We start from the raw sequence: 25,722 nt of genomic DNA, 5'->3' as shown, positions 1-25,722 counted from the left end.
TCTCTGTCCCCATTCCAATTAAAATAGTCAGGTAAACGGTTTTTAAGCGGATAGGGTTTCCGTTGTACAGGTCCCCAAGTGGACTCTAAAAACATAAACTTGCACTCTAGTGTGAAGCGAGAACCTTTCTTCACATTCATTGAAATATCATCCATATGTCATCTGTGCCGTTTTCTACATGTAGCCTTATTTATATAAAGCATCATAGTGGGTTCAGATGTAGGTGTGGACGTGTTTCCTACTATAGAGGTCTAGTCACCTCTCCTGACATGTCTGTGTTAGTAAATACTTGTATTCATCATGATATAACATTTCTGGAGCATCTGTGTTGTGTGGCTCTTCTGTTTTTCGTCTCAGAAATGTATGAATAATCAGAGCCGCATTTCTAATGAGACGAGGTGAGGCGGCGGCCTCAGACGGCACTCCACAGGGGGCGGCAGCTGCGACAATTTTTTTTTTTTCTCAACTAGCGCAGGAGAGGGCCGCTGTTTTAGACCTCTGCGACTCAGCGCAGGTGGCATCATCACACTGTATGGGTTGAGACGCAGACGTCTTATTGCTGGGTGCAGTGAAGAGGCAGCGGATAGGTCGGTAAGCAGCGTCCTTTTCTTTTTGTTTTATAATAGGCCATTACTTGGTGGAGTATCCCCAGCACGTAGCGTCCTATTTACCTACCTGCCCGAGCCTGCTCACTGCTGCCCCTTGCGGCCCCCTCTACTATAGGACACAATGGGCGGCTGTGAGCAGGCCTTAACCCAGGCGGCGATCCCAGTACCACTATTATTATTTTCAGACCGACTGAGTACAATAATTGGAGCCCCAGCCTGTTAATGCTAGCACAGGCTTTGGGCCTGTATGGTAATATCTCAGAACACGTGACGCCTGGGATGTTACGATACAGGCCCGAACCCTTCTAGAATTAACATCAGATCCCGGGGAGGTGAGTAACATTGTTTATTATGTTCCCTTACCTCCCCTGAGGCTCCGATTATGATACTTGGGGGTCTCAAAAGCTCAAAAAAACCCAAAACCTGATAGTCCATTCCGTGGAATGTTTTGGGATCCGTAATGGAGTCTATGCAAACTCTAGTGGATCAGATGCAGAGTTTGACTCAGGTGGTACAAGACCTGGTAGTGAAAGTTCAGGATCAGGAAACGTCTTGGTCTTAATCTGCTTCTCAAGAACTGATATAAATTCCCCTTGACAAAGGCACATACGCTGAAACGTGTGCCGGGGTGGGTCTTCTGCTGGTTGTAGGTACAGTGCCTGGATGCACCATGGGTATGTAATGCTATATGTTTACACTTGTACTACCTCTCTCTCTTCCTGGATGTGCAGCTGCTCGTAGGATACATTCACACTACAAATACGGTGACTGATTCTGAACGTGAAAACATGTTCAGAATCAGCGCGTATAAAGCAGATCCCATTCATTTCAATGTTAGCAGGCGTACGAGCGCTCCCCATTGAAATGAATGAGCTGCTTTTTTCTCTACGAGCGCTCATATTGAAGTGAATGGGAAGCGCTCGCGTGTACGGCTCGCCGTGTGAAGTGGCCCAGCGCTCGGCTCATTCCGCAAATTTGGAACACAAATTTCACCATGAGTAGTACACTTATTTTGGATTTCTCCTATATCCATTTTATCAGATTGACCCTGGTCAGTGTGACACCAAAGTGTGAATCTAAGTATGCAAACCAGAATTAGGCCAGAATTGGACCAGAAGGGAATGAAGGAAACAAAAAAAAAAAAAACACTAAATCAAAACCTATCAATTGTCTAACAGAAATGCTTTTCACTATAATCACTGTTGGTCTTCCCATACTTGTAAAAAAACGCTTTTCCACCCCAAACCAGCCTTGTCAGTAAGGAAATCATTATCTCTCTATCTATTGTACCCCACCATCTCACATTCTCTGTACAGCTATTCACAAACCTGCAAGCTTTCCACCCCAGAAACACACAACCTCCCCACACACTCTCCTACTTACACCTGCTGACCCTCTCCCTGCTATTCCTTAGTTCTTGTGACATATCTCCCAATCTTGGACCACCCCACCAAATCCCTACTGTCAGCTCTTTCTACACAACCAGCATCAGGGCAAGAAACTCTCTAAATGTTAAACCTATCTTACTCGCTCCTGCCACACCCCCTGTCCTCTCTGGTGCAATGGAACGTTCATTCCATACGCAATAAACTTGACTACATCCACGACCTCTTCATCTCTAATGAATTTTCATTTCTCGGTATCACAGGAACATGGCTAACGCCCTCAGACACTACCTCCCCTGATTCCCTCTCCTATGGAGGTGTGCAATTCTCGCACACTACACGCCCCAACAATAAACCTGGTGGAGGCGCAGGCATACTCCTGTCTGACAATTGCTCCTTCACCCCAATCCATCCGATACCTGCTCTCACCCTCCCTTGCTTTGAAGTGCACTCTGTTCGCATCTACTTACCATCCAACTGGCCGTCATATATCGACTGCCAGGACCTACCAATGCCTTTATCAACCACTTCACCACCTGGATAACACACTTCCTATCCACAGACACCCCCACCATCATCATGGGTGATTTCAACATCCCCCATTAATACGCACCACCGCTCCGTTTCCAGTCTCCTGTCACTCACTGCCTCTTTTGGTCTATCACAATGGTCCTCCTCTGCCACCCACGTAAAAGGGCATACATTGGACCTCATATTCACCCGCCTCTGCTCTCTATGCAGCCTCTCTAACTCTCTGCCCATGATCTCCAATCACAACCTGCTTACATTTTCTGACCTTTCCTAATAGACCTCCCAAACCCCTAAACCAACATGCCCTCACATGAAAGGAAGACATCCTCAGGTAAAAAGAAGCAGTTCTCACATTCAGGAAAGCACTCACCTCTGCAAAGCAAGTCTATGATCATATATCTATATTCATATATCTGCCCTAACAGCTATTCACTACTTTCAACTCCCTTCTCCATCCTCCTGTGCTCCCTCCATCATCACTTATCTCAGCTGACGATCCATCGAATCCTTCTTCAACCCTGCAACTACAAAGATGCTAGTCCATGCCCTCATAACCTCCAGCTTAGATTACTGTAACACCCTTCTCCATGGCCTCCCAGCGAATACTTTTGTCCTCCTCCAGTCCACCTTAAACTATGCTGCTCGCCTAATACACCTCTCCCCCGTACTTCATCAGCCACTCCCGTCTGCCAATCCATTCACTGGCTACCCATTGTCCAACGAATAGAGTTCAAGTTGCTAATACTGACATACAAAGTCATCCACAACCTGTCCCCTCCATATACCTCGGACCTCATCTCCCACTACCTGACCACACATAACCTCCGACCCTCCAAAAACCTCCTACTCTGCTCAGTTCTTATCTACTCTTCACACAACCATCTCCAAGATTTCTCCTGTGCATCCCCCTGTACTCTGGAACTCATTACCAAAACACATAAGACTGACCCTCACAAACATAAGTTTCAAGAAGGCCCTGAAGACTCACCAATTCAGGAAGGCCTATAACTCTCCAATAACACTACTGCCACCACATCACTGAGTGAACATCCTCTCTCCTCACCTTCTGTCTCTATCCCTATTCCCTCATAGATTGTAAGCCCTTGCGGACAGGGCCCTCTATCCCACTGTGCCAGTCGGTCACTGTATTATATTTGTTTTGTATATTTGGTGTACCATATATAAATCCTCAAATGTAAAGCACCATGGAATTAATGGTGCTATATAAATAAATAGTTATTATAATAATAATAATATTTCTTATTGCAAATAGAAGTTCTTGTGTTAACTCAGAAAAAAAAAAAAGTACCGTATTTTTTTTTTCCCCCCAAATTGGGGGGAAAAGAAGGGTGCGTCTTATAGTCCGAATGTGGCCACAATACAGACCCAGCAGGAAGCCAGCAGCGGCAGGAGCAGTGATGCTATTCCGGGGTGGGGTGGGGGGACCATAGCGATGTCACAGGCCCCGGCACCTGTGCCGGCGTCTAACCCTCCCCGGCATCCGCCTTTCTATTACAGCGGATGCCGGGTCTGTATTGGCGGCCCCTTCCCCCCAAAGTGTAAACCAGCCCCATACCTGTAAAGTTTCAGGCCGGCTCCTGCATGGCGATATCACAGGAGCCGACCTGTTCGGGTGACAACCGGGAGCCTACTGTAAGCTCCCAGGCCTGTCATTGCTATATTACTATTGCGGCTAGTCTATGACCAGCCATAATAGTAATATACAGTATGTCCCTTAGACGGCAATACAGTTGTATTGCCGTCTATTATGGGACTTCCAATCAAATGACTGCAGGTTTAAGCCCCCTGGGGGGGGGTTCTAACAAAATAGTTTTAAAAAAAAGCTTTAAAAATATATAATAAAAAAATGAAATAAAGTTCTAAGTCACCTCCTTTCCCTAGAATACATATAAAAGTAGAAAATCATATCTCAAACATATACACATTAGGTATCCCTGTGTCCGAAAATGCCCGGTCTACTAATAGTTTTCCTGTATGGTGAACGTCAATATCAAAAGTGCCAAACCGCCAGGTTTTCTTTTTGCTGTTTTGCCTCTGATTTAAATAAAAGGTGATCTAAGCAATAGACATTCCCCAAAATGGTATAACTAAAGAGTACATCTGGCCCCGCAAAAAACGCTCTATGGATCTCTGTACAGCTGCAGGGTCACCTGTCAATGTGACCTTGCAGCTGTTGCAAAACTACAACTCACATATATGAAATATTTTACCATTTTTTGCTTCAAAATTTTTTTTCCCCTATTTCCTCCTCTAAAACCTAGGTGTGTCTTATAGTCCAGTGCGTCTTATAGTCCAAAAAATACGGTAATATGTTTTGTCCTCATCCTCTGTGAAAACACCTGGTAATTCCCCTTTCTTTAGGAATTCTTCAACTATTGACAGGACATAAGTATCACTATCATCTAATTCAGGTTCTAACATTAATTTTTTCTTTTTTTTTTTTGCATCTGGTTGTGGTTCAGAAGAGGAAAAACACCGGGAGAATGAAGCTAGGGAGGAGTGAATTTCATGAAAAATTTCATAATTGACAGTGCAACTTTTTACTAGAAGGCAAAAGTTTTTTGCTACAAATAGCACACTTTCTTAAGACTTCTTTGTCAGATTTTGGAGGAACATCCTTAAGATTCTTTATCTTTATTATTAATAAAAATACATATAATACATAAGTCTGGGAGACTTTTTAAACTTAACCACAACAAAAATTGAGGAGTACAAAAAAGAATAAATAAAAATATATATTTATTGAAAAAATAATAATAAAACACATACAAAACATATAACATACAATGGAGGGCAACACAGAGGGGTCCGACTGTATAAAAACAGTCCAACAGAACCGTACCCCTCTCACTACTGATGAACCAGAGAAAACATCCCCATATATGGTATATAATCCTAATTACTCTAATCCTCAAAGAAAGAAAGATTATGAATGATAATCTGTTTTCCCTTAGCCCAAACAGCAGCACAACTGGGGTATTCCTGCCCCTATGAGCTGTTAGGACAGGTGGAATTTTTAATTACCTAACAGCTTTTGACCCCTATAAGAGGCCGGAAGACATGCTCCTCCCTTGTGTTAGTAACAAGTATGATATACAGAGAGCAATTTATGCCAAGAGCTACACACACATACACAAAATCTGTACAACAGTACCTCCTAGGGAGGGAGCCTTGTGCTGCTGTTTGGGCTAAGGGAAAACAGATTATCATTCATAATCTTTCTTTCCCCCTACACCCAACAGCAGCACAACTGGGGATTTAGCAAGTATTGTTTCCCCTAGGGCGGGTCCTCCTGGCAGGCTGATGCCAAGACGGAGTGCCCAAATGCTGTAGCATCGGCCGTACGCCAGTCCAATCTGTAGTGTTTGGCAAAAGTCAGCTGTGAGCTCCATGAGGCTGCAGCACATATCTGGTCTAGAGAGAGGAACCGTGCCTCTGCCCATGATGTCGCCACTGCTCGGGTGGCATGGGCTCGTAAGAAATCTGGAACAGGAAGATTCTGGGCCCGAGGGAACAGCTGATAGCTTCTCTGATCCATCTCGACAGGGTTACCTTTGATGCTTTAGCGCCTCTATTGTGGCCAAACACATTAACCAGAAGATTCTCTGATCTTCGGAATGGTGATGTACGGTCTAGGTAAATACGTAGTGCTCTTACCAGATCCAGTGTGTGTAGCTTCTCCTCCTGCTCCGTAGCAGGAGCGGGAAAGAAGCCCGGTAGGGTGATCACTTGGTTGGTGTTCTGAAGTGTTGGTACCTTTGGCAAAAATCCCGGAACGAACCTTAGCTGTACCCTGTCAGGGAAGAAGGTTATGAAAGGTTCGGAGGCCGCTAGGGCCTGCAATTCGCCAACCCTCTTGGCGGAGGTTATTTCCAGCAGGAAAGTCACCTTAAATGACAGGTACTTCTAGTGCACTTTAGATAATGGTTCGAAGGGGGGCGCACATAGCCCTTGTAGAACCGCGGCCAGGTCCCACCTGGGGACAGGGGGCCGTACCTGGGGGCGGAGCCTGGCAGCCCCCCTAAGGAACTGTTTGACAAGAGGATCTTGTGATAACCGTGTCTCCAGGAGAGCAGATAGAGCTGACACTTGAACCTTGAGGGTGGCAGGTGCTAGTCCTCTCTCCAGGCCGTTCTGTAAGAACTCTAGGACTGCATCTCTGTCTGGATCGCGGTGGCTGCCTGTACACCAATCTCGGAATATCCGGGCGATCCTTTGGTAGCTCTGATTGGTTGCCTCCGCTCTTGAATGGGCTAAGGTACTTAGCACTCCCTGGGACAATCCTCTGTCTGCGCGTATGGTGTGGTTAACCTCCAGGCAGTGAGGTTGAATTTGTCTAGGCCCAGGCACGGCCGACTGTTCAGTGACACCAGGTTCCTGACTGGTGGAAGCCTCCAGTAGTTCCCCCGACTCATAAGGATAAGGTCGGTGAACCATGCCCTTTTTGGCCAGAACGGCATGATCACTATTGCCGAAGTCTGGTCCTGCCTGAGTTTCGCCAATACCTTTGGGATCATCGGGATGGGAGGGAACACGTATGCCAGTTCGAATCTCCATGGTATTGACAGGGCATCCACAGCCAAAGGGTTGTCTTCCCAGTACAGGGAGAAAAACCTTTCTACTTTGGCATTGTGTTGGGTGACCATCAGATCCACCTCGGGGAGACCCCACCTGCTGGTCAGGTAGTGGAAGATGTCCTTGATTCAAGGACCATTCGCCTGCGGTCGGGCGGCCTCTACTGAGTTGATCCGCTAGGATGTTCAGGCGGCCCTGGATATGTACCGCGGCCAGCTGGGAGAGGTTCCGTTCTGCCCAGGAGAAGATCAGGTTGGTGACTTGCAGGAGCGAGGGGGACCTGGTTCCTCCCTGCTTGTTGATATAGTGGACTGTCGTCAGATTGTCTGAACTTACTTTGACCGCTTTCCCTCGTAGAAGTGGTGCAAATGACAGAAGGGCTCGATGAACTGCGGTGAGCTCGCGCCAGTTGGATGAGTGCGTCCTCTCCCGCTGATTCCATGTACCTTGAACCGGGGTCTCCCCCAGATGAGCTCCCCAGCCTGTGAGGGAGGCATCTGTAGTCAACAGGGTCCAGACGGGCTGGACCGAGGACTTCCCATCTCGCAGATGGGTCCACCAGGGCAAGGTTTGCCGGGTGCTGATGGTTAACTGGATTGGCTTCTGTAAACCTGAAGGACTGTGATTCCAGACTCTCAAGATCTCGTTCTGTAGAGGGCGCATATGCCATAGGGCCCAAGGAACTGCATCTAGGGTAGCGGACATCAATCCAAGGACCTTCATAGCCGTCCTGATGGTGACCTTCCGTGTAGAAGACAAATGATGTGCTGCCCGAGCAATTTTCCTTTTGCGAGGAGAGGGTAGAGAGACCGTCATGTTGAGAGAGTCTAGAATAAGTCCCAGGAACTGAACTCGTGTTGATGGCACCACTACTGACTTCTGCCAGTTTACCAGCCACCCCAGCTTGTCTAGTAGAGCTACGACGGTCTGCACCTGCGTGGTAAGAACCTCCTTTGAATGAGCCTTCAGAAGCCAGTCGTCCAGGTACGGGACTATGAATATGCCTTGAAGGCGCAGGGCGGCAGCGACCAGAGCTATGACCTTTGTGAAGGTGTGGGGGGCGGAGGATATGCCGAACGGGAGGGCTGCAAACTGGAAGTGCGCCTCTTTCCCTTCTATGTATACGGCAATCCTTAGGAACTTTTGGTGTGCCGGAAAGATGGGTACGTGGAGGTAGGCATCCTTCAGGTCCAGAGTGACGAAGTGATCTCTAGGGCGCATGAAAGGTAGTACTGACCTTATGGTTTCCATGCGAAACCGCAGCCTGCGGATGAAGTGATTCAGATACCTGAGATCGATGATCATACGCCACTCGCCTGATGGCTTGGGGACCAAGAAGACTGGAGAGTAGACGCCTGTGCCTTGTTCTGCGCGAGGAACCATCTCTAGCGCGGCCTTGTCCACGTACTCCTGAATCAATCTCTCCAGATGAAGTTGTTTGGGGCCCTGAAGAGGGCGGGTTCTTACCATCTTCTCTGGCGGCTGGGCAACAAAATTAATTTTATAGCCTTCCTGGATCGTCTGGATGACCCAGGGGTCCCGAATATTCTGGCGCCAGGCATCCACATAGTGGGAAAGACGGCCGCCCACCCCGGGGGCGAGGAGAGGGGAGGTAGGGTGGAAGGATTAGAAGGAGGTGCCCTTACGTTTACGAGAGGAGCCCCGACCTCTACCTCATCGTCGCTGGCCTCTAGTTCCTCTTCTGGAGGTGCCTCTTCCTTGAAAGGAGGGACTCCGACCTTCAAGGGGCTGTGGCAAATTCTTGCCTTTGGAGTCGTCCAGAGATTCCATAATCCGGTCGAGCTCCCTCCCGAACAGCCATCCCGGCTCAAAGGGGAGACCACACAGGCTATTCTTGGAGGTGAGGTCAGCCTTCCAGGGCTTCAGCCACAAGGGCCAGCGAGCAGCAGTAGCCAGTGCCATAGATCTGGCGGCCAGACGGGTCTGAAAATGGGTCGCCTCCGTCAGATGATCCACCAGCAGAGAGATGTCCGACATTGTTGCCAGGAGGTCATCTCGATCCACTCCAGAATCTATGTCCTTGGCAAGTGACGAGAGCTCTGCCCGCAGACCAGTGGCCACCTTGTTCGCAACCATGCCCAGGGAGGCCTGGGCCGAGGAGGCCGAATAGACTCGTCTCAGTGATCCTTCCACCCGACGATCCATCGGATCCTTGAGACTTGACCCGTCCTCTGTCGGGAGGACAGTGCGCCTTGACAGCTTCGCCACAGCGACGTCAACCTTCGGCGGAGGACCCCACGCCTTTAGCTGACCCTCAGGGACCGGGAATAAGGTCTTAAATCGCTTGGATGGCGCAAAGGGTTTTTCCGGGTGCCTCCATTCGCTCTCCATCAGGCGAAGCATTTCCGAGGACGGTCTGAAGGTACGAGACCTTCGACTTGGGCCTTCACCACCTTCCCGGTCTCTGATCCTAAGTGTCTTGAACACCCTGGACATCTTCTCTAAGGGGAAGATCTCCTTTTCCTCCTCAGAATCGGATGATGACTCCACGTCCCTAAGGCGCAGGTTCTCCAGGGGCGGAAGGGACAACTCGCAGTCCAGCCTTTTGGCTGAGGACTCCATCCTTTTCATGGAGTCCTGGACGAAGCCCTTCACCCAGGATACCATCTCCCGCATGGGGGTTGCCTCAGAAGGGGGGGCTCTACATCCTGGACAAAAACAAAACTGGGAGTCGTCAGGCAGTGGGACTCTGCAGGTAGCGCATGAAAGATGTTTCCTCTTTGCCACGGCCTTCCTCCGAGGAGGAACAGTAGAGGAGGAAGAAGACATTCTGAGAAGGAACAAAGAAAAAGAATACTAACAACCTTTGCCCTCCCATAGTGGGAACCGCTACCACCCCTTCCCCCTGGCCGCCTCCCCCAAACCTGAATCAACGGAGCTGCTTTCTAGGACAAATTGACCAAGGAGCTTCTCTAGTTGAGGTGCCAGTAACCGGAGCAACAGGCACTGAAAGATGGTTTTGGAGGGGATATATAGGCCAGGGGCGGGACTAAAAAAGGGCACGCCCCTTCCTTCTTTGGGGCAATCTTTTTTTTTTTTTTTTGGGGGGGGGGGGCAAAGGCAAAAACTCACAGAGGGGGGGCCCCCAATACTGACAGGATCCCCAGAAACTGGAGGGATCCCCCCTCAGGAACCCCGGCATCCGCTCGTCTCCAGGGGGTTTCGTTCGCCCGCCGCGCGAACCGCATACCGCACATGCGTGGCGGACGAGTAGGGCGGCGGACCCGGGGAAAAAAAAAACGGTTCCCAGGAAAAAGGGTCCTAGTCGCGCAGGGAAGCCCAGCTCCGGCGCGGCAGCACTCCAGGCGCACGCATGAGCCGGCGGGCTCCCCCGGCGGGGGAGGAAGCAGCAGAGGCTCAGAAGAGCAAAAAGAAAGGAAAAATATAGCAAAGTCTTCCGCTTGTCAGGTAAGAAGGAGGGGGGAGAGAGAGTAGCAGACCCCTATGAGAGGTCAGAACCCCTGCTCCCCCTACCACCTGTCCTGTCCCACAGGACAGAAAAAAACACAAGGGAGGAGCATGTCTTCCGGCCTCTTATAGGGGTCAAAAGCTGTTAGGTAATTAAAAATTCCACCTGTCCTAACAGCTCATTAGGGGCAGGAATACCTCAGTTGTGCTGCTGTTGGGCGTAGGGGGAAATAAATATATGCACTGCACTAACAAAATGCACACATGTAGGATAAACAAGGTGCAAAAATATAGACCTCCAAAAAGATTATATCCCCTATGACAGAGTCCCCATAACTGAGGTATGATCAACATATAATGAAGAGTATCCTGATAAAAGGTAGATAGGAGGTACAACAATAAATATATTTATTATATGTCATAATTATGGATTTATTATTTGTTTTTTCATTTTGTTTAATATATTATGTGGAATCTGATGAATTCGCGATAGTTTATATGTTATTTATAAACTGCTCCGTTCTATTAGAGACTGTTATTTATATATGTCCTTTCCGGCGGCCATGTCTTTGTAGTACTTCAGCCGTATTGTACGGCCTCTAGTTGCTTCATTCGGTCAGTACGTTAACGCGTGCGCACCGGCCAGAACTTTATTTAACATCTTATAGTGACAGTGACGTCATCACGGTACTCATACGTAGTGACGTCACTGCCCATACGTGGCCTTAGCCGGAAATGAAGGGACATGGAAACGCTGCAGAAGTAGGTAACTACAGGTGTATTGTATTATTATGTCTATTTAGAAGGGTATTTATATGCTGTCGCGATGTACTGTCATTCACCTCCTGATGAAGCCACGCTAAGGCGAAATGCGCATTGGGGTGTCTTGGTTCTCTCACTGCTGATGTTCCGGGGTTAACCCCTTATGGTTTATTTACACTGCCAACATGTCTATGGGTATGTATTGACATTGGAACTATGACATTTATTGTTGCACCTCCTATCTACCTTTTATCAGGATACTTTTCATTATATGTTTATCATACCTCAGTTATGGGGACTCTGTCATAGGGGATATAATCTTCTTGGAGGTCTATATTTTTGCATCTTGTTTATCCTACATGTGTGCATTTTGTTAGTGCAGTGCATATATTTATTTCTTTGAGGATTAGAGTAATTAGGATTATATACCATATATGGGGATGTTTTCTCTGGTTCATCAGTAGTGAGAGGGGTACGGTTCTGTTGGACTGTTTTTATACAGTCGGACCCCTCTGTGTTGCCCTCCATTGTATGTTATATGTTTTGTATGTGTTTTATTATTTTTTTTTCAATAAATATATGAAGAGCTCAACGGAAAAATGGCCTAAGTCCAAAAATCAATATTGTGAGAAAAACGAAATTTAAAGTTTTAGCCTAAAGCAAACGGGCATTATTGTGGAATATATCTATCCAATGTCATCAGCTAATGAACACCGTTAATCCTAATCATAAATTGTATTATTTATTTAAAAAATTGCAGCTTCATGTATATATATTATTTATTTAATATTATTAATTAATTACTACTATTATTAAACGATGAAGAATAATAATTACCTGCCTCCCTTTTCGGCACTAAATATGTGCAAAAGTCGATTTAGAGCCTTTTAAACAATAAGACAAAGTTTTTACACTAATATAAACAACAGACCGGAAGTCACGATTTCAATGAAAAAATGACCAACGAGAGTGAAGTAAGTAAGTTTGTATTGGACTTAGGCCATTATTCCATTGAGTGTAAATTCTTCTGCATTGAAATATATGGACTTAGGTCATTAATCCTAGGTACCTTGTAAACCCAATGCATAGAACGAGGTACAAAGAAGCTTTCTAGGTAATAATTTGAAATATGACAAAATGTGGACTTAGGCCATTTTTCCGTTGAGCTCTTCATATATTTTTATTTATTCTTTTTTGTACTCCTCAATTTTTGTTGTGGTTTAGTTGTATTAGTTTTGGGGTTACTTGTTTATTATTGATGGATAAATTTGGTTGGTTGAGACTTTTTAAACTTGTAGGAAAATTCCTATACACATGCATTAACCGGAAAGGGAGAAGAACCCTGTAGTTTTTAAATTTCTTTCCCTTTAGTGCAATTCCAGACCCAAAGTATGACATCAGCATGTGTCCCTGCATGGAACACCATGAGGCAGCTTCCGAAAACAAATCACCTCTGCTTTATCCCAGATGGTGCATGAGGAGGCAGCAACTGGACTCTAAGTGAGAGTGGACCATATAAGTGGAGACAGCTGTATTATCCCCATATTGGCATGTAAAATTAAAAACTTTCACTACAAATATACATGCAGCACATTTTGTTGTCTCTCTAATGGGGACACCAGAAAGGAAAAACAAAAATAAAAACTGAAGTGGGGAGTAGCTATTTAACCACCCATGAGCTGGTGGTACGTAAGGTTCACTGCCCACTCTTGACGTCTCATCTCCAGGCATGGTTACATAGACACATGGAAGCTCCTACCACGAAATGCATCCTTGTTCAAAAATATAAAAAGTTACGGATGTTAGAATATAGTGAAAAATTTATAAATAAATAAATATACATTTTCCCAAGATTTAGATTTTTGTTAAGGGGTTAAAATGTAAATAAAACCATAAAAATTTGGTATCCCTGGAATAGGACAAAACAAAATACAGATGACATGTCATTTTGGCTGAATCCTGTAAGAAAGCTGCACAAATGCACTTTTTCCTTCAAATCCCCCAGGTTTTTTTTCCAGCTTTCCATGACATTGTTCAGAATAATAATGGAGGATTATGTAGATAATCTGTTTTCCCATAGTCCAAACAGCAGCACAATGGATGGAGTATTTCTGCCCCTGCGAGCAGTTCAGGACAGGTGGAAACTTTAATCAGTCAAATCACTCCTCCCCTATAAGAGGTCCAGAGGACCTCCCCCTCCCCCCGTGTTAGTTATAAAGTACGGGTTTCCAAAATAATATCCAGAAAAGGAGCAAAGAAGCAGAGAAAAAGGGAGGGAGTCTTGTGCTGCTATTTGGACTATGGGAAAACAGATTATCTACATAATCCTCCATTCCCCATACATCAAACAGCAGCACAACGGATGGGGAGGTAGCAAGAAACCCCCCTTAGGGAAGGACCTCCTGGTATACTGATCGCAATACTGAACGGCTGAAGGCAACTGCCTCTGAACTGCGCCAATCTAGCCTGTAATGTTTACCAATGGTGAGATGTAAGCTCCAAGTCGCAGCTGAACAAATTTGGTCCAAGGAGACAGAGTGCCGTTCTCTGTACAGGTCGTGGCAACCGCTCTAGTGGAGTGAGCACGAACAAACTCAGGAGATAACCTTTGAGAGTGAAAGGAAAGAAAAATGACTTCTTTGATCCACCTGGATAGAGTTACCTTAAATGCTTTGGCACCCTTACACCTACCAGAGAAATTAACCAACACATTTTCAGATTTTCTGAAAGATTTAGTTCGTTCCAGGTAGATCCTTAGGCATTTCACCAAGTCTAACGTGTGTAGTCTTTCTTCCTCCTGTGATGAAGGAGAAGGGTAGAAGGTTGGTAGACAGATTACATGGTTAATATTCTGCTCTGAAGGGACTTTAGGTACAAATCTTCGGAGGTACCTTAACTGTACCCTGTCAGAAAAGAATAATAAATAAGGCCAGGGGCGTAACTACCGTGGTAGCAGCAGTAGCAGCTGCCACAGGGCCCAGGCCATTAGGGGGCCCGGTGACAGCCGCTACCGGTGCGGTTTTTTTTGTTTTGTTTTTTTTTAAAAGTCCGTTACGGGCCCTATTCACTTGCCGATCCTGGCTGGGCCGGGATCGGCAAGTGACACCGCGGGGCCCACAGAGGCTATCATTATACTCGGGGGTCTTTGCAGACCCCCGAGTATAATGATCGGCGCACCGGGAGGGGTAAGGTAACATAAAAAACAGTGTTACTTACCTCTCCACGATCCTGCCAGGCCTCCGTCATTCGTGTCTGACGTCTCTGACGTCACATGACCCAGGCCAGCTTCCCGGGTCATGTGACGTCTGACGTCATTAAAGCTGGACAAGAGCGGACAGGACAGCCGACAGGAACAGGTAAGCAACTGTCTCTGTTCTTTTAATGGTTTTAATCCCCCGGGTCTCCGATTATTATACTCTGGGGTCTTTTCAGACCCCAGAGTATAATAAATGTTTATAGGTGTCCACAGTGGGACATATGGGGACACTATGGGGGATAATACTGTGTGTGCAGGGGACACTATAGGGGTTAATACTGTGTGCAGGGGCACTATAGGGGTTAATACTGTGTGTGCATTGGACACTATAGGGGTTAATAATACTGTGTGTGCATTGGATACTATAGGGGTTAATACTGTGTGTGCATTGGATACTATAGGGGTTAATACTGTGTGTGCATTGGATACTATAGGGGTTAATACTGTGTGTGCAGGGGACACTATAGGGGTTAATACTGTGTGTGCAGGGGACACTATAGGGGTTAATACTGTGTGTGCAGGGGACACTATAGGGGTTAATACTGTGTGTGCAGGGGACACTATAGGGGTTAATACTGTGTGTGCAGGGGACACTATAGGGGTTAATACTGTGTGTGCAGGGGACACTATTGGGGATAATACTGTGTGCAGGGCTTACTAAGGGACATAATAGAGTGCGGAGGAGGGGGTCAGTCGAGGTCTTCGGCATCGGTTTGGGGAGGGGGGGCCCCATGTCAAAAGTTCGCCACGGGGCCCCGCCATTCCTAGTTACGCCACTGAATAAGGCTCAGAGGCCGCCAAGGCCTGGAGCTCTCCAACTCTTTTAGCTGAAGTCACAGCCAGAAAGAAAGATACCTTGTATGACAAGAACCTCAACTCTACTTCATCCAGTGGTTTAAATGGAGTACCACACAAACCATGTAACACCATAGCGAAATCCCATTGTGGGACTGGAGCTTGAATGGAAGGCCGGAGTCTAGTAGCCCCTTTAAGAAATTGACCAGAGGATCTTGAGACAATCTCATACCCAATACGGCAGACAGAGCAGATACATGTACCTTTAATGTCGCAGGTGTAAGGCCCTTCTCCAGGTCACTCTGAAAAAATTCCAGTATCAATTCTATAGAAGAGCTGGACTGATGATTGTCAGTACACCATTGTTAGTAGACCTTACTGATACTTACATAGCTCCTATTAGTGGAGTCTGCTCTTTTTGGGTTACCAGGTTGTGAAGAAGTGGAAGCCTCCAGTTATTCCCTCGACTCATTTGCATGAGGTGGGTAAACCATGCCCTCTTTGGCCAGATCACAATCACAGATACCTGGTCTTGTTTGATCTTAGTCAATACCTTCGTCACCATAGGAAGTGGAGGGAAGATGTACGCCAGCCTGAACCTCCAAGGTATTGATAGGGCATCTACTGCCAAGGGATTGTCCTCCTGATATAGGGAGCAAAACCTCTTCACCTTGGCATTGCACTGGGTGGCCATCAGATCCACCTCGGGGAGACCCCACATCAGAGTCAGTTGAAGAAAGACGTCCTGGCTGAGGGACCATTCGCCGGATATTGTTAGGTCTCTGCTGAGCTGGTCTGCCAATATATTCAGGTGTCCCTTTATGTGCACCGCTTTGAGGTGGCTTAGATTCACTTCTGCCCAAGCAAAAATTAGGTCTGTTAAGAGGAGGAGATCTCGTGCCTCCTTGTTTTTTCAGATAAAGGAATGCAGTGACGTCTGTCCTGACCTATACTGCGGAGTAGGTGGGTGAAGTGCAGCAGGGCCTGGTAGATTGCGCATAACTCACGCAAATTTGATGACTAGGATCTCTCCAGTTGATTCCATGTCCCTTTCACCAGGGTCTCCCCCAGATGTGCTCCCCACCCATGGAGAGAGGCATCCGTAGTCAACAGGTTCCAGTCGCGCTGGATCATGGACATCCCATTCTTGGGTTGAGACCACCATAGGAGTGATCGACGGGTGCTGATTGACAACTGGATAGGCTTCTCCAGCTCCAAGGGGCTGCGACTCCAGACCTTGAGGATCTCGCGCTGCAAGGGTGGCATATACCACAATGCTCTCGGAACTGCTTCTGCGGACATCAAATCCAGGACCTTCATAGCAGTTCTTACCTGAACTTTCCGCGCCACCGCCAGATGATGTACCGCCCAACAAATTTTCTCCTTCCGACTGGGAGGAAGATATATCTCCATCTTGAGAGAATCCAGAATGAATCCTAAAAACTGGATCTGCATGGAAGGGACAGCCACAGACTTTTGCCAATTTATTAATCCCAGACTTTCCAGGAAGGAGACCGTGGTCCTTAGGTGGGCAGCGAAAAACCTCTGTTGACTGGGCCTTCAACAGCCAATCGTCTAGGTACGGTACGATAAATATACCCTGGAGCCGAAGAGCTGCAACGACCGGAGCCATGACCTTTGTGAAGGTGTAGGGGGCCGAGGATATTCCAAACGAAAGAGCTGCGAACTGTAAATGGCACAGAGTACCGTTCAGCATTACCGCAATCCTCAAGAATCTTCTGTGAGGTGGGAATATCGGGACATGAAGATAGGCGTCCCTTAAGACCAAGGTGACAAAATTGTCGCCAGGCTGCAGAAAAGGTAGAATGGATTTTATAGTTTCCATCCGGAAACGGATCTTGAGGACATACCAATTGAGAGATCTTAAATCGACCACCATTCTCCAGCCTCCTGAAGTCTTTGGGACCAAAAACACTGGAGAATAGACACCGGCTTCAGAGCGCCTTTGTCCAGATATTCCTGAACAGCTTTCTCTAGGAGAATCTGCTTGTGGCCAGACAGGACACGGGTTTTCACAAAGGTGTTAGGCGGAGGAGAAATGAATCTTATTCTGTAGCCTGATTTGATGAGCTGAAGCACCCAGGTGTCCTGAATGTAATGGACCCATGCGGACGTAAAGAGAGAAAGGCGACCTCCTAAAGGTGCAGGGAGAGCGGCCTTGGCGTCAGAAAGATGCCTTTTTCTTTTCCCCTTTACAGGCGAGACAATGGCCCGAGCCTCTGCCCTGGCCTCTGGGAAGAGAATGTTCTGGAAGATAGAGGAATTACTGGAGAGTTCTCTTGCAGCATTGGAGCCTGGCCCCAGTGCTGTGAGAACTCATTTGCATACAGACAAAAGAAACAAAAACAAAAAACTTCTGAATTACAAGATCCCATTAAAGCAAAGGCCAAGTTAACATTGAGAATTTAGACTTTAGTATAAAAAAAAAAAAAAAAAGTGGATTGGCTTGTTACTGGGCCATGATATTCTACTATGTATACATACACTATATAGTCTTTCTGTACAGTGGCCCAAGAATAGGGACACATTCCAAATATATTTTCTAGGCAATAGTTAGTGTTACCCACTTGCAACTCTAATTTAACTGGTACACAGCCAAAAATTGTAATTAGTTACAGCCTGGAAAGCACCTTGACAGTCACTTAAAAGGCAATCCATCTCTAAAATTCAGCCCAGCATGTTGTTTAAGGTCACTGAGGATAAGTTCACACTGGTTTTTTGGTCAGGATTTTGAGGCCATATCCACCTCAAAATCCTGACCAAAAAGGCCCCCCATTGATTTCAATGGGAGCCAGGCAGGTTTATTCCAGCTCCTGGAAAAAAGGCAGCAACATGCTCACTTTTCAGGCCGATTTGCCTCTCGATTTGCCCTGAAGTCACTCCCAACTAGGCCCATTCATTGGGCCTAATCCAGAGCGAAGCATGTGACAATGCCGATGCACGGCCTTCAGATGCAGCTACCCAGTGCCGCACCTCCCATGAGGCGACCTGAAGCGAGCGCTTCAGGCGGTGCTATGCCAGGGTCTCAGGGAGGGCGGCATTTTTGCTAACCCAAGCCAGTCCAGGACAAGCTGTCCTGGACTGGCTTAGCACCGAGCGGTGGTTTGCGGAGGCCACTGGAGCACCGCTGCTCCAGCAGCCTCCCCTCACCCCTCAGGCAGAGCGCAGGCAGTCTCCGGGCCTGCTCTCTGCCGGCGAACGGCACTAAGCCCCGCCCCTTCATGAAGCCCCACCCCTCCGCTAAGCCACACCCCCGCTCTGCCCCCTCCCCCGGCAGGGGGGGGGGCGGCTTTCTGTAGTTCGCCTCGGGCGGCGAACGAGGAAGGATCACCCCTGCAGCTGCCTCCAGAATGTTTATGCCTGGATTGATGGGGAGTAGTCACCAGATGCTCCTTAACTCTTTCCCGCCATCCGCACTAGTATGGCACATGTCGGGTGTTTAACTTGTAAAGGCTCCTGGCCAGGCTGCAGTCTGTTTCTTTTGCAGGCTGGTCTAGGGAACCTGCAGAAGAAATTTTTTGCAATGCATTAGCATTGTAATGCATTGCAACAGTGATCAGACCCCCTGGGGTTCAAGACCACCTAGGGAGTGTCTAATAAATGCAAAAAAAGTACAATATAAAAAGTATTAAAAATTCAAATCACCCCCTTTCCCTAGAACACAAAAGTAGTTACATACTGTGAAACACCTACATGTTAGGTATCTCCGTGTCCGAAATCACCTGCTCTGCAAAAATATTTTTCCTGTACGGTAAATGCCGTAGCTGGAAAAAATAGGCAAAGTGCCAAACCGCCTTTTCTTCAGTTTTGATTCGGATAAAAGTTAGAATGAAAAGTTATCAAAGCAATAGCATTTCCCAAATATGGTAGAGAAAAAAAAAAAAAAAAAGTTACCACTGTCAGAATATGGTGACACTTAAAAACAGTAAAAAAAAAAATTTTCTAAGGGGTTAAAAATGTAAAAACCATATAAATTTGGTATCCCCAGTGAACGCCGTAAAACCGAAGTCTGTAAGAAAGTCACAGAAATTAGGGGGCCACACGGTGGCTCAGTGGTTAGCACTGCAGCCTTGCAGTCCTGGTGTTTAAATCCCGCCAAGGGCATAAAACCATCTGCAAGGAGTTTGTATGTTCTCCCCGTGTCTGCATGGATTTCCATCCCATATCCCAAAGACATACTGATAGAGAAAAATGTACATTGTGAGCTCTATGTGGGGCTCACAATCTACATAAAAAAAAAAAAAAAAAAAAGTCAGAAATGCACTTTCAAATCCACCCCAATCTGAATATTTTTCCAGCTTCCCAGTACATTATACAAAATAATTAACTGTGGCATCATGAAGAAAAATTTATCCCACAAAAGATTAAGACCTCATATGGCTCTGGGAGCAGAGGGGGGAAAAAAAAAAAAAAAAAAAATTTAAAGGGGCTCTATCAGCAAAGTCATACTGATGAGCCCCACATATGCGTGAAAAGGCTATTCAGGCACCGTAAATGTTAAACTAAACTACCTCCCCCCCCCCTTTTTAAAATTCAGGGTCCAACGTCTTCTTCATCCACACCTCCTCTTCCTGCCATGTTCTTGGGTCCTGTCTGCCTCCGGCACTCACAAACTGACATTTGCTTTAAAAAAAAAAAAAAAAAAAAAAAAAAAAAACACCTAGGCGCATGCGCAATAGAAGCAGCATGCTGCTGCGCATGCGTCCATGCCATTTTTTTAAGCAAATGTCAGTTCGCGAGCACCGGAGGAAGACTGGACCTGAGGACATCACAGGAAGAGGAGGTGTGGATTTAGAAGACGTCAGACACTGAATGTCCGCACCCTGTGCACGTTCGGTAAGTTTATCATATTGTTTTAGGGTTTTATTTTAAAACTGGGTAGTTAAATATAACGTTTACAGTGCCTGAATAGCCTTTTTAAAGGCTATTCACACATGTGGGGCTCTTTCAGCATGATTTTGCTGATAAACATCCTTAAAGGGGCTCCATTACTGTCCCAACTACTCCCATAGCACTGTAGATGCTGTTAGCATTCCATCACACCTATCCTACATTCAACTAATCCCCAGGGACAATGATTTGCGCCACCCAGTGTCAGTTACAGTCACTACACTGCCCATGGAACGTCATCTACAGCACTACGAGAGGGGTTTAAAGTAGCTGGGGGCTTGAAACTCCCTTCAAGTATATTTTTGGCTTCTGGAGTTTGTCCCCAGCTACATGTTTGAGCAGGGGGAAAAAAAAAAAAAAAAAAAAAAAAAATCAGTACAATCTTAATGAGGATTATGGCATTTTCAGTGTCCAAATGATGTGCGCCATCACCAGGGCATTTTAGGCTTCAAGTTATAAGCCATTACAGCAAAATGTCTGTGACATCCTATCGCAAGAACCATTTTACCCTGATGCTTAGTACTCCTGTCACTGGTGTATACGAAAGGCTAGGGGGGGGGGGGGGGTCATGTGAGAATCCAAGAGGCACCAGATACTACTACATGTAGAGATGGCCTCATATGGAGGGTTTGTCTTACTGTAGGAGCATCATTTACGGAGTATTGCAGGTAAACATTCACAATAAGGCAAGTGGAAGTTGGTCAGAACCAGACAAGGCCTGGTAGCAGCACAGTATGTACACAAACCTTTAGACACTGACAAGTTGATGCAGACATTTTAATACAAAAATACAAACAGTAGACAGTGTACATAGTGCAGTTTACACATTGATGCATGTACCAGTCAGGGAAAGTTTGTGAGTATACGCAGACACCCAAGAGTAAGACAAAGTCCAATGTTAAGACAAAACCCATCCACAACCATTATGTGGCCTCTTGTAACCGTTCCTGTCCCTCACATTAAGGTGGAAAGTAATACAAGTGTAGCTAGATTTCGCCCATTAAGTGCAAAGTTGCTTTGACCGATTTCCCTCCTCCTCAAGCTTCTTGGTTGGCAGAGTCTCCCTCATCAACTCTAGGCTCCCCATCTTTGCTATCAGCCACCTGTGGGTAAAAAGGACCTACCAGCCAACTTAGCGTAGTGTTGTTAACAAAGTAGTCCATCACATCATCCAAAGAATCCTTCATTTTTGTGAACTGGTCCCTAGTGGTGGCTAAGAGGCTGTCTGACATTTCTCTGAAGGAAGAGGCAGAACGGAAGTTTTGATAGACGTCTGCAGCCATGGCGCTAACATTCTGAGCCTTGTTCTGGATGTTTTGTGGGAGACCTTGAACGCTGGAGACCAGAGACAGACATGTGGTTTGCAGTTGTTGAGAGAGATTCCGGGCAATAGTTAGCGTGCGGGATTCAATTTGCTGTAAAGAGATATTGACATGTTAAGCTTCTACCCTGAAGATGGTCCTAGTATACATTTGATAGTAATGTCATTACCTCAGGGCTTTCTCCACTAGTTTCTTGTTCTGTGCCTTTTGTCCACTCCACCCACTTATTGTAGATCTTCTCCTGAGCATCATGGATTTTCGCATTAGCACCATTCATGTTCCTTCTTGCATATTCAATCTAGGATAACAGCAATATTTATATATAGCATTTAGAGATATGGCTACTGCAAGCAAAAGCATGCATAGAAAAGGTGTGCCCCAAAGATGGCTTAGCCAATATTCTAAGTAGGGGGCTACATGCATCAGTCTGCTGATGTCTCCTACAATGGAACCACCTATAGGAAAATTCAGATGGCTTTTGTCAAGTATTCGACTGCTGTGGCTGTAGCACAAAATGCACACTGCAGTGCATGGATTATGTTTAAAATTCCATAAGCTACTGTAATTCTCAGCATATTAGCTGCTGTGATTCTGTGAGCAGTTAACCCACTGCAAACTTGCAACATGTGGACCTAGTATACACAAAAATTAAGCAGAAAGGGCTTGAAAGCCAAGACAGTTGCCAGGATCATTAAGGCACTGATAAGTAGTGGGCTGCCTGTGGAGAGTCAGTGAGAAAGTCTACTTCTGACTTGAGCATTGAAAGTCTCACATGCACAAAAAAAAAAAAAAAATTCACATAAGTTAAAGTGTTATACCAGTACAGTTTAAGGAGCGTCTGAGAAAGCTGGCATGACAAATTTATTAGTTATAGTTTACTAACCAGATCAACTGTATTCTGAAGCTGAGCAATTGCTTCCTGACTTCTGCACTTAGCATCCTTGATCCGGGTCAAAGCTTGTTGATAAGCACGCTTGCGCGCCTTGGTAGACAGGGATCCCAATCGAATATAATAGCTAGGCTTATCCTTGGACAACTCAAAGCCTTCTGTTTTAGCCGCTTCCTTAGCTAGAAAATAAGGATTCATGCATGTAGGTTTGCCCCAAAAGGAAGTACAAATATTTATGGAAAGGGCCTTCTCATACATAATCCAGCTTTAAGCATGCAGGCACCTTCTTACCTAATGTTCACAGAAACTAAATATGAAAATTCACTTTCTATGATAATGATAAAAAAAAAAAAAAGTTAAAGTGCCTATTTTATCCACATATCATTAAAAGTGAAGTTATTACTTTTGGTATTTTTTTAAATTTTTTATTTAGCCTGAAGATTTTGTAATAGAAATACCATGGGTATCTCCCAACAGTGATTTGCACCTTCTCACCTAACTCGTCATCAGTTGGTGGCAAGTATTGTTCCAGAAGTGTCTCAGACTGGGTTAGTGCATTATCTACACGACTGCTCACAATTTTCACTACATTGCTCCCAAGAACAGTGTTAATGCTGCCATTTACAACAGCCTTAGTCATCTCCACACTGTCCTGCACAGCTCCTTTGGTTTTATCAACTATGCCGGTGATACTCTGAACAACAGCATCTTTGGCCCCAGTCACCACTCCTGAGGCATTAGCCACAACCTAAAACAGAAATACAGTTTTAGACAAGATCAGCTCATGAGTAATGCATTTAGCTAGTCATACAGCAGAATAGGATTATTACATGACTTTAGAACCTACCTTCTCAGAAGGCTGATAAAGAATAGGCAGCTTCTCTTCAATCTTATCCAGCCCAACACAGGCAATGTTGTTAGCCAGAGCAACTAGGAGGAGAAAGAAAGTTAGCTTTTCCTCTGTGACGCAACCCATAGTCATCAGTATGCTGCAAGCCAGCAGAGGTCGTAGTGAGTAATGCTTGGACTGTGTGTAGCATGACATTTGGCCTATTACTATGGTAGGAGGGAATGAACTAAACATCTAAGAGCAAATCCCACATTTCAAGGGAAAGTTACAGGACCCTTCACCGCCTCCAGATCTAGCATCAGGTAGCATATGGTACAGTTGGATTTTCTCTAGCTACCACCATTTCTGCACTCAATGCAGTAGCAGATAAAGGGTATGACTGCACAACTGACATTGCTCTCTTGATAGTACAGAGTCTGAACAGCAACACGGAGAAGCACAGCATTTATTGCTTGTAATGGTATGGGCTATGAAAAAAGCCAGATTCTTTTTAGAGAAATTTCTACATTAACAGACCCTCCCCCACCCATATCTCTAGATTGCCAAGTCTATTCTCATCAGATAAGGTTGAGGATGAGGAAGCAGCATTTCTAAGTATGGAAGATACAGAACTAAAAATACTAAACCCCCAAACCCCTTAGTTAGCAGTGACTTAGTACATACTTTGAGGCTCAAGTTTCTGTAGGATTGGCATGGCACTGGTTATTGCCACAGATGTGATCGTTTTCACACTCTTCTCGGCAACATCACATACAGACTTCAGGTACGGATGGTTGTCTTTGGTGGTCACATAGGCAGATGACACCATATCATAAGTTGAGCTCACCAATGGGAGGTTAATCAACCTTACCACCACATTCTAAGAAAACAAAAGTTACACAAGTACTTGACAAGTGCTATGCCTAAACCATAGTATATGAAGATAGATCTGGAAATGTATATTAGTGAAACCTCAGGGTTTCCATGAAAAGGCTTAGCCTTACATTAGGTCATCAGTAAAGATCTGTGGAGACACATTGGACCTTCACTAGACAATACACATGCTATAGCCTTATTTTACTACTGAATGCAAACAGTCTGTGTGTACTCCTAGGAAATCCCTGTAACCACATGAGCCAAAATACACCCTGTAGGAAGCAGTGAAAGCAAGATTAAGCAGAACACCTTTCTCCTCTCCCCCACTGAGAAAAGGCAACAAATTGTGTCCAGAATTCTGTTCAGGGAGTTGCAACCAGAACAGTAGTAGGAAGTATTTACTACACCATAAGGCTAGGTTCACATCTGCACTGGAGTCTCCATACAAGACTCTGCATTAAGTCAGCAGAGAGATGTCCTGCAAGGAGGAGTTCTCTCCATCAGCTTCAGTATCAAACCAGCAGAAGCCACGCAGACCCCATTATAGCCTATGGGGACCACAGAACCACTTTAAGTAGTAAGGACCCCATACAGTCATAAATAGCACCAGAGATCTAGTGCCAACCTATCATCAGAATGCCAAGACCCCCTCAGCTATAGAGAATGATACATTAGTAGCCATTTCTTGATGCCATAACAGGTAGCCCAGATCCTTTCATAGTATAGAAGTACCACAGGTAGAGAATACAGAGAAGCTGATGCCTAGTGTATCATAGCATGCCCTGTAATAACACTATACAGCTGGCTCACCTGCACCTCAGGGATCACCCACTACATAATGCTCAGGACGTACCTGTTGCTGCTGCTGCTCCACAGTTTCAGCCATACTGCTACGTAGAAAACCTGCAAAACCCAAAGCACAGGGTCAAACACAAGAGATGAAACCACATAAGGCGGCGGCGGCGGCAGCAGCAGCGAGTCTAAGCAGCACCCACCGAGTGTCTCCTCAGAAGTCTCTATACAACACCAGTACACCAAGCACCAGGAGCGAATGTCTCCTAGCACGGAGTCTGCGCACTTATAGGCGGCTGGCCACGCCCACCTAACTAGGCGCTGCCCCGCAGTCAGCTGACTGGTGAGACGGCTCCATGACGTCATGTAGTTGGCTCTAATGAGCGCCAATGGGAGCGTGCGCGGCAGTCAGAGGTGAAGGCTATGACAGACTATGTGTGTCCGACTAGTCAGCGATGTGTTCTGTTCTAAACAGCGGGATCATGGCTGCTCTTTGTGGGCAGAAGTAGCCTGAAAACTTCATGTTTTATTGCAGTGTCAACAGCAGAGATAGATGTGATCTGCTTGTAGATGTGACTATTTGTTCTACATGTCTTTTTAATGGATCGCACCATGCGACCTCCATTACGCTTAAAGGGCTTGTCCAGACATAAATGAACAATCCTTTTAATGTTTACATCAGCCGGGGGCATTGGAAAAAATAAAATGTATACTCACCTGTCCCCGATGCTCCAGTGTCCT

At 46.0% G+C, this 25,722-nt stretch overlaps 1 protein-coding gene across 2 annotated transcripts in view; it reads right to left on the bottom strand.

Moving 5' to 3' along the window:
* The window catches only part of LOC142210750 (perilipin-2-like), a 42,991-nt gene extending 17,739 nt beyond the window's left edge, over positions 1–25,252 (bottom strand). The window contains exons 1-8 of one of the 2 annotated variants that reach the window (XM_075280165.1): positions 25,185–25,252; positions 25,043–25,092; positions 23,998–24,193; positions 23,332–23,414; positions 22,980–23,232; positions 22,479–22,663; positions 21,765–21,893; positions 21,098–21,688 (exon numbers count right to left, since the gene is read on the bottom strand). In XM_075280165.1, coding sequence (XP_075136266.1) covers positions 21,311–21,688; positions 21,765–21,893; positions 22,479–22,663; positions 22,980–23,232; positions 23,332–23,414; positions 23,998–24,193; positions 25,043–25,075 — 1,257 coding nt within the window. In that variant the 5' untranslated portion in view covers positions 25,076–25,092; positions 25,185–25,252 and the 3' untranslated portion in view covers positions 21,098–21,310. Of the gene's footprint in view, positions 1–21,097; positions 21,689–21,764; positions 21,894–22,478; positions 22,664–22,979; positions 23,233–23,331; positions 23,415–23,997; positions 24,194–25,042; positions 25,093–25,184 lie in introns of those variants that run through there. The other variant, XM_075280173.1, reaches the window with a different exon arrangement.
* Between the last annotated feature and the right edge of the window lie 470 nt (positions 25,253–25,722).

The sequence above is a fragment of the Leptodactylus fuscus genome, chromosome 1 (genome assembly GCF_031893055.1).
Source record: "Leptodactylus fuscus isolate aLepFus1 chromosome 1, aLepFus1.hap2, whole genome shotgun sequence".
In the NCBI taxonomy this organism is placed as follows: domain Eukaryota; kingdom Metazoa; phylum Chordata; class Amphibia; order Anura; family Leptodactylidae; genus Leptodactylus; species Leptodactylus fuscus.
The sequence above is the reverse complement of the archived record's forward strand: the minus strand, read 5'-3'. Positions and strand labels throughout refer to the sequence as shown.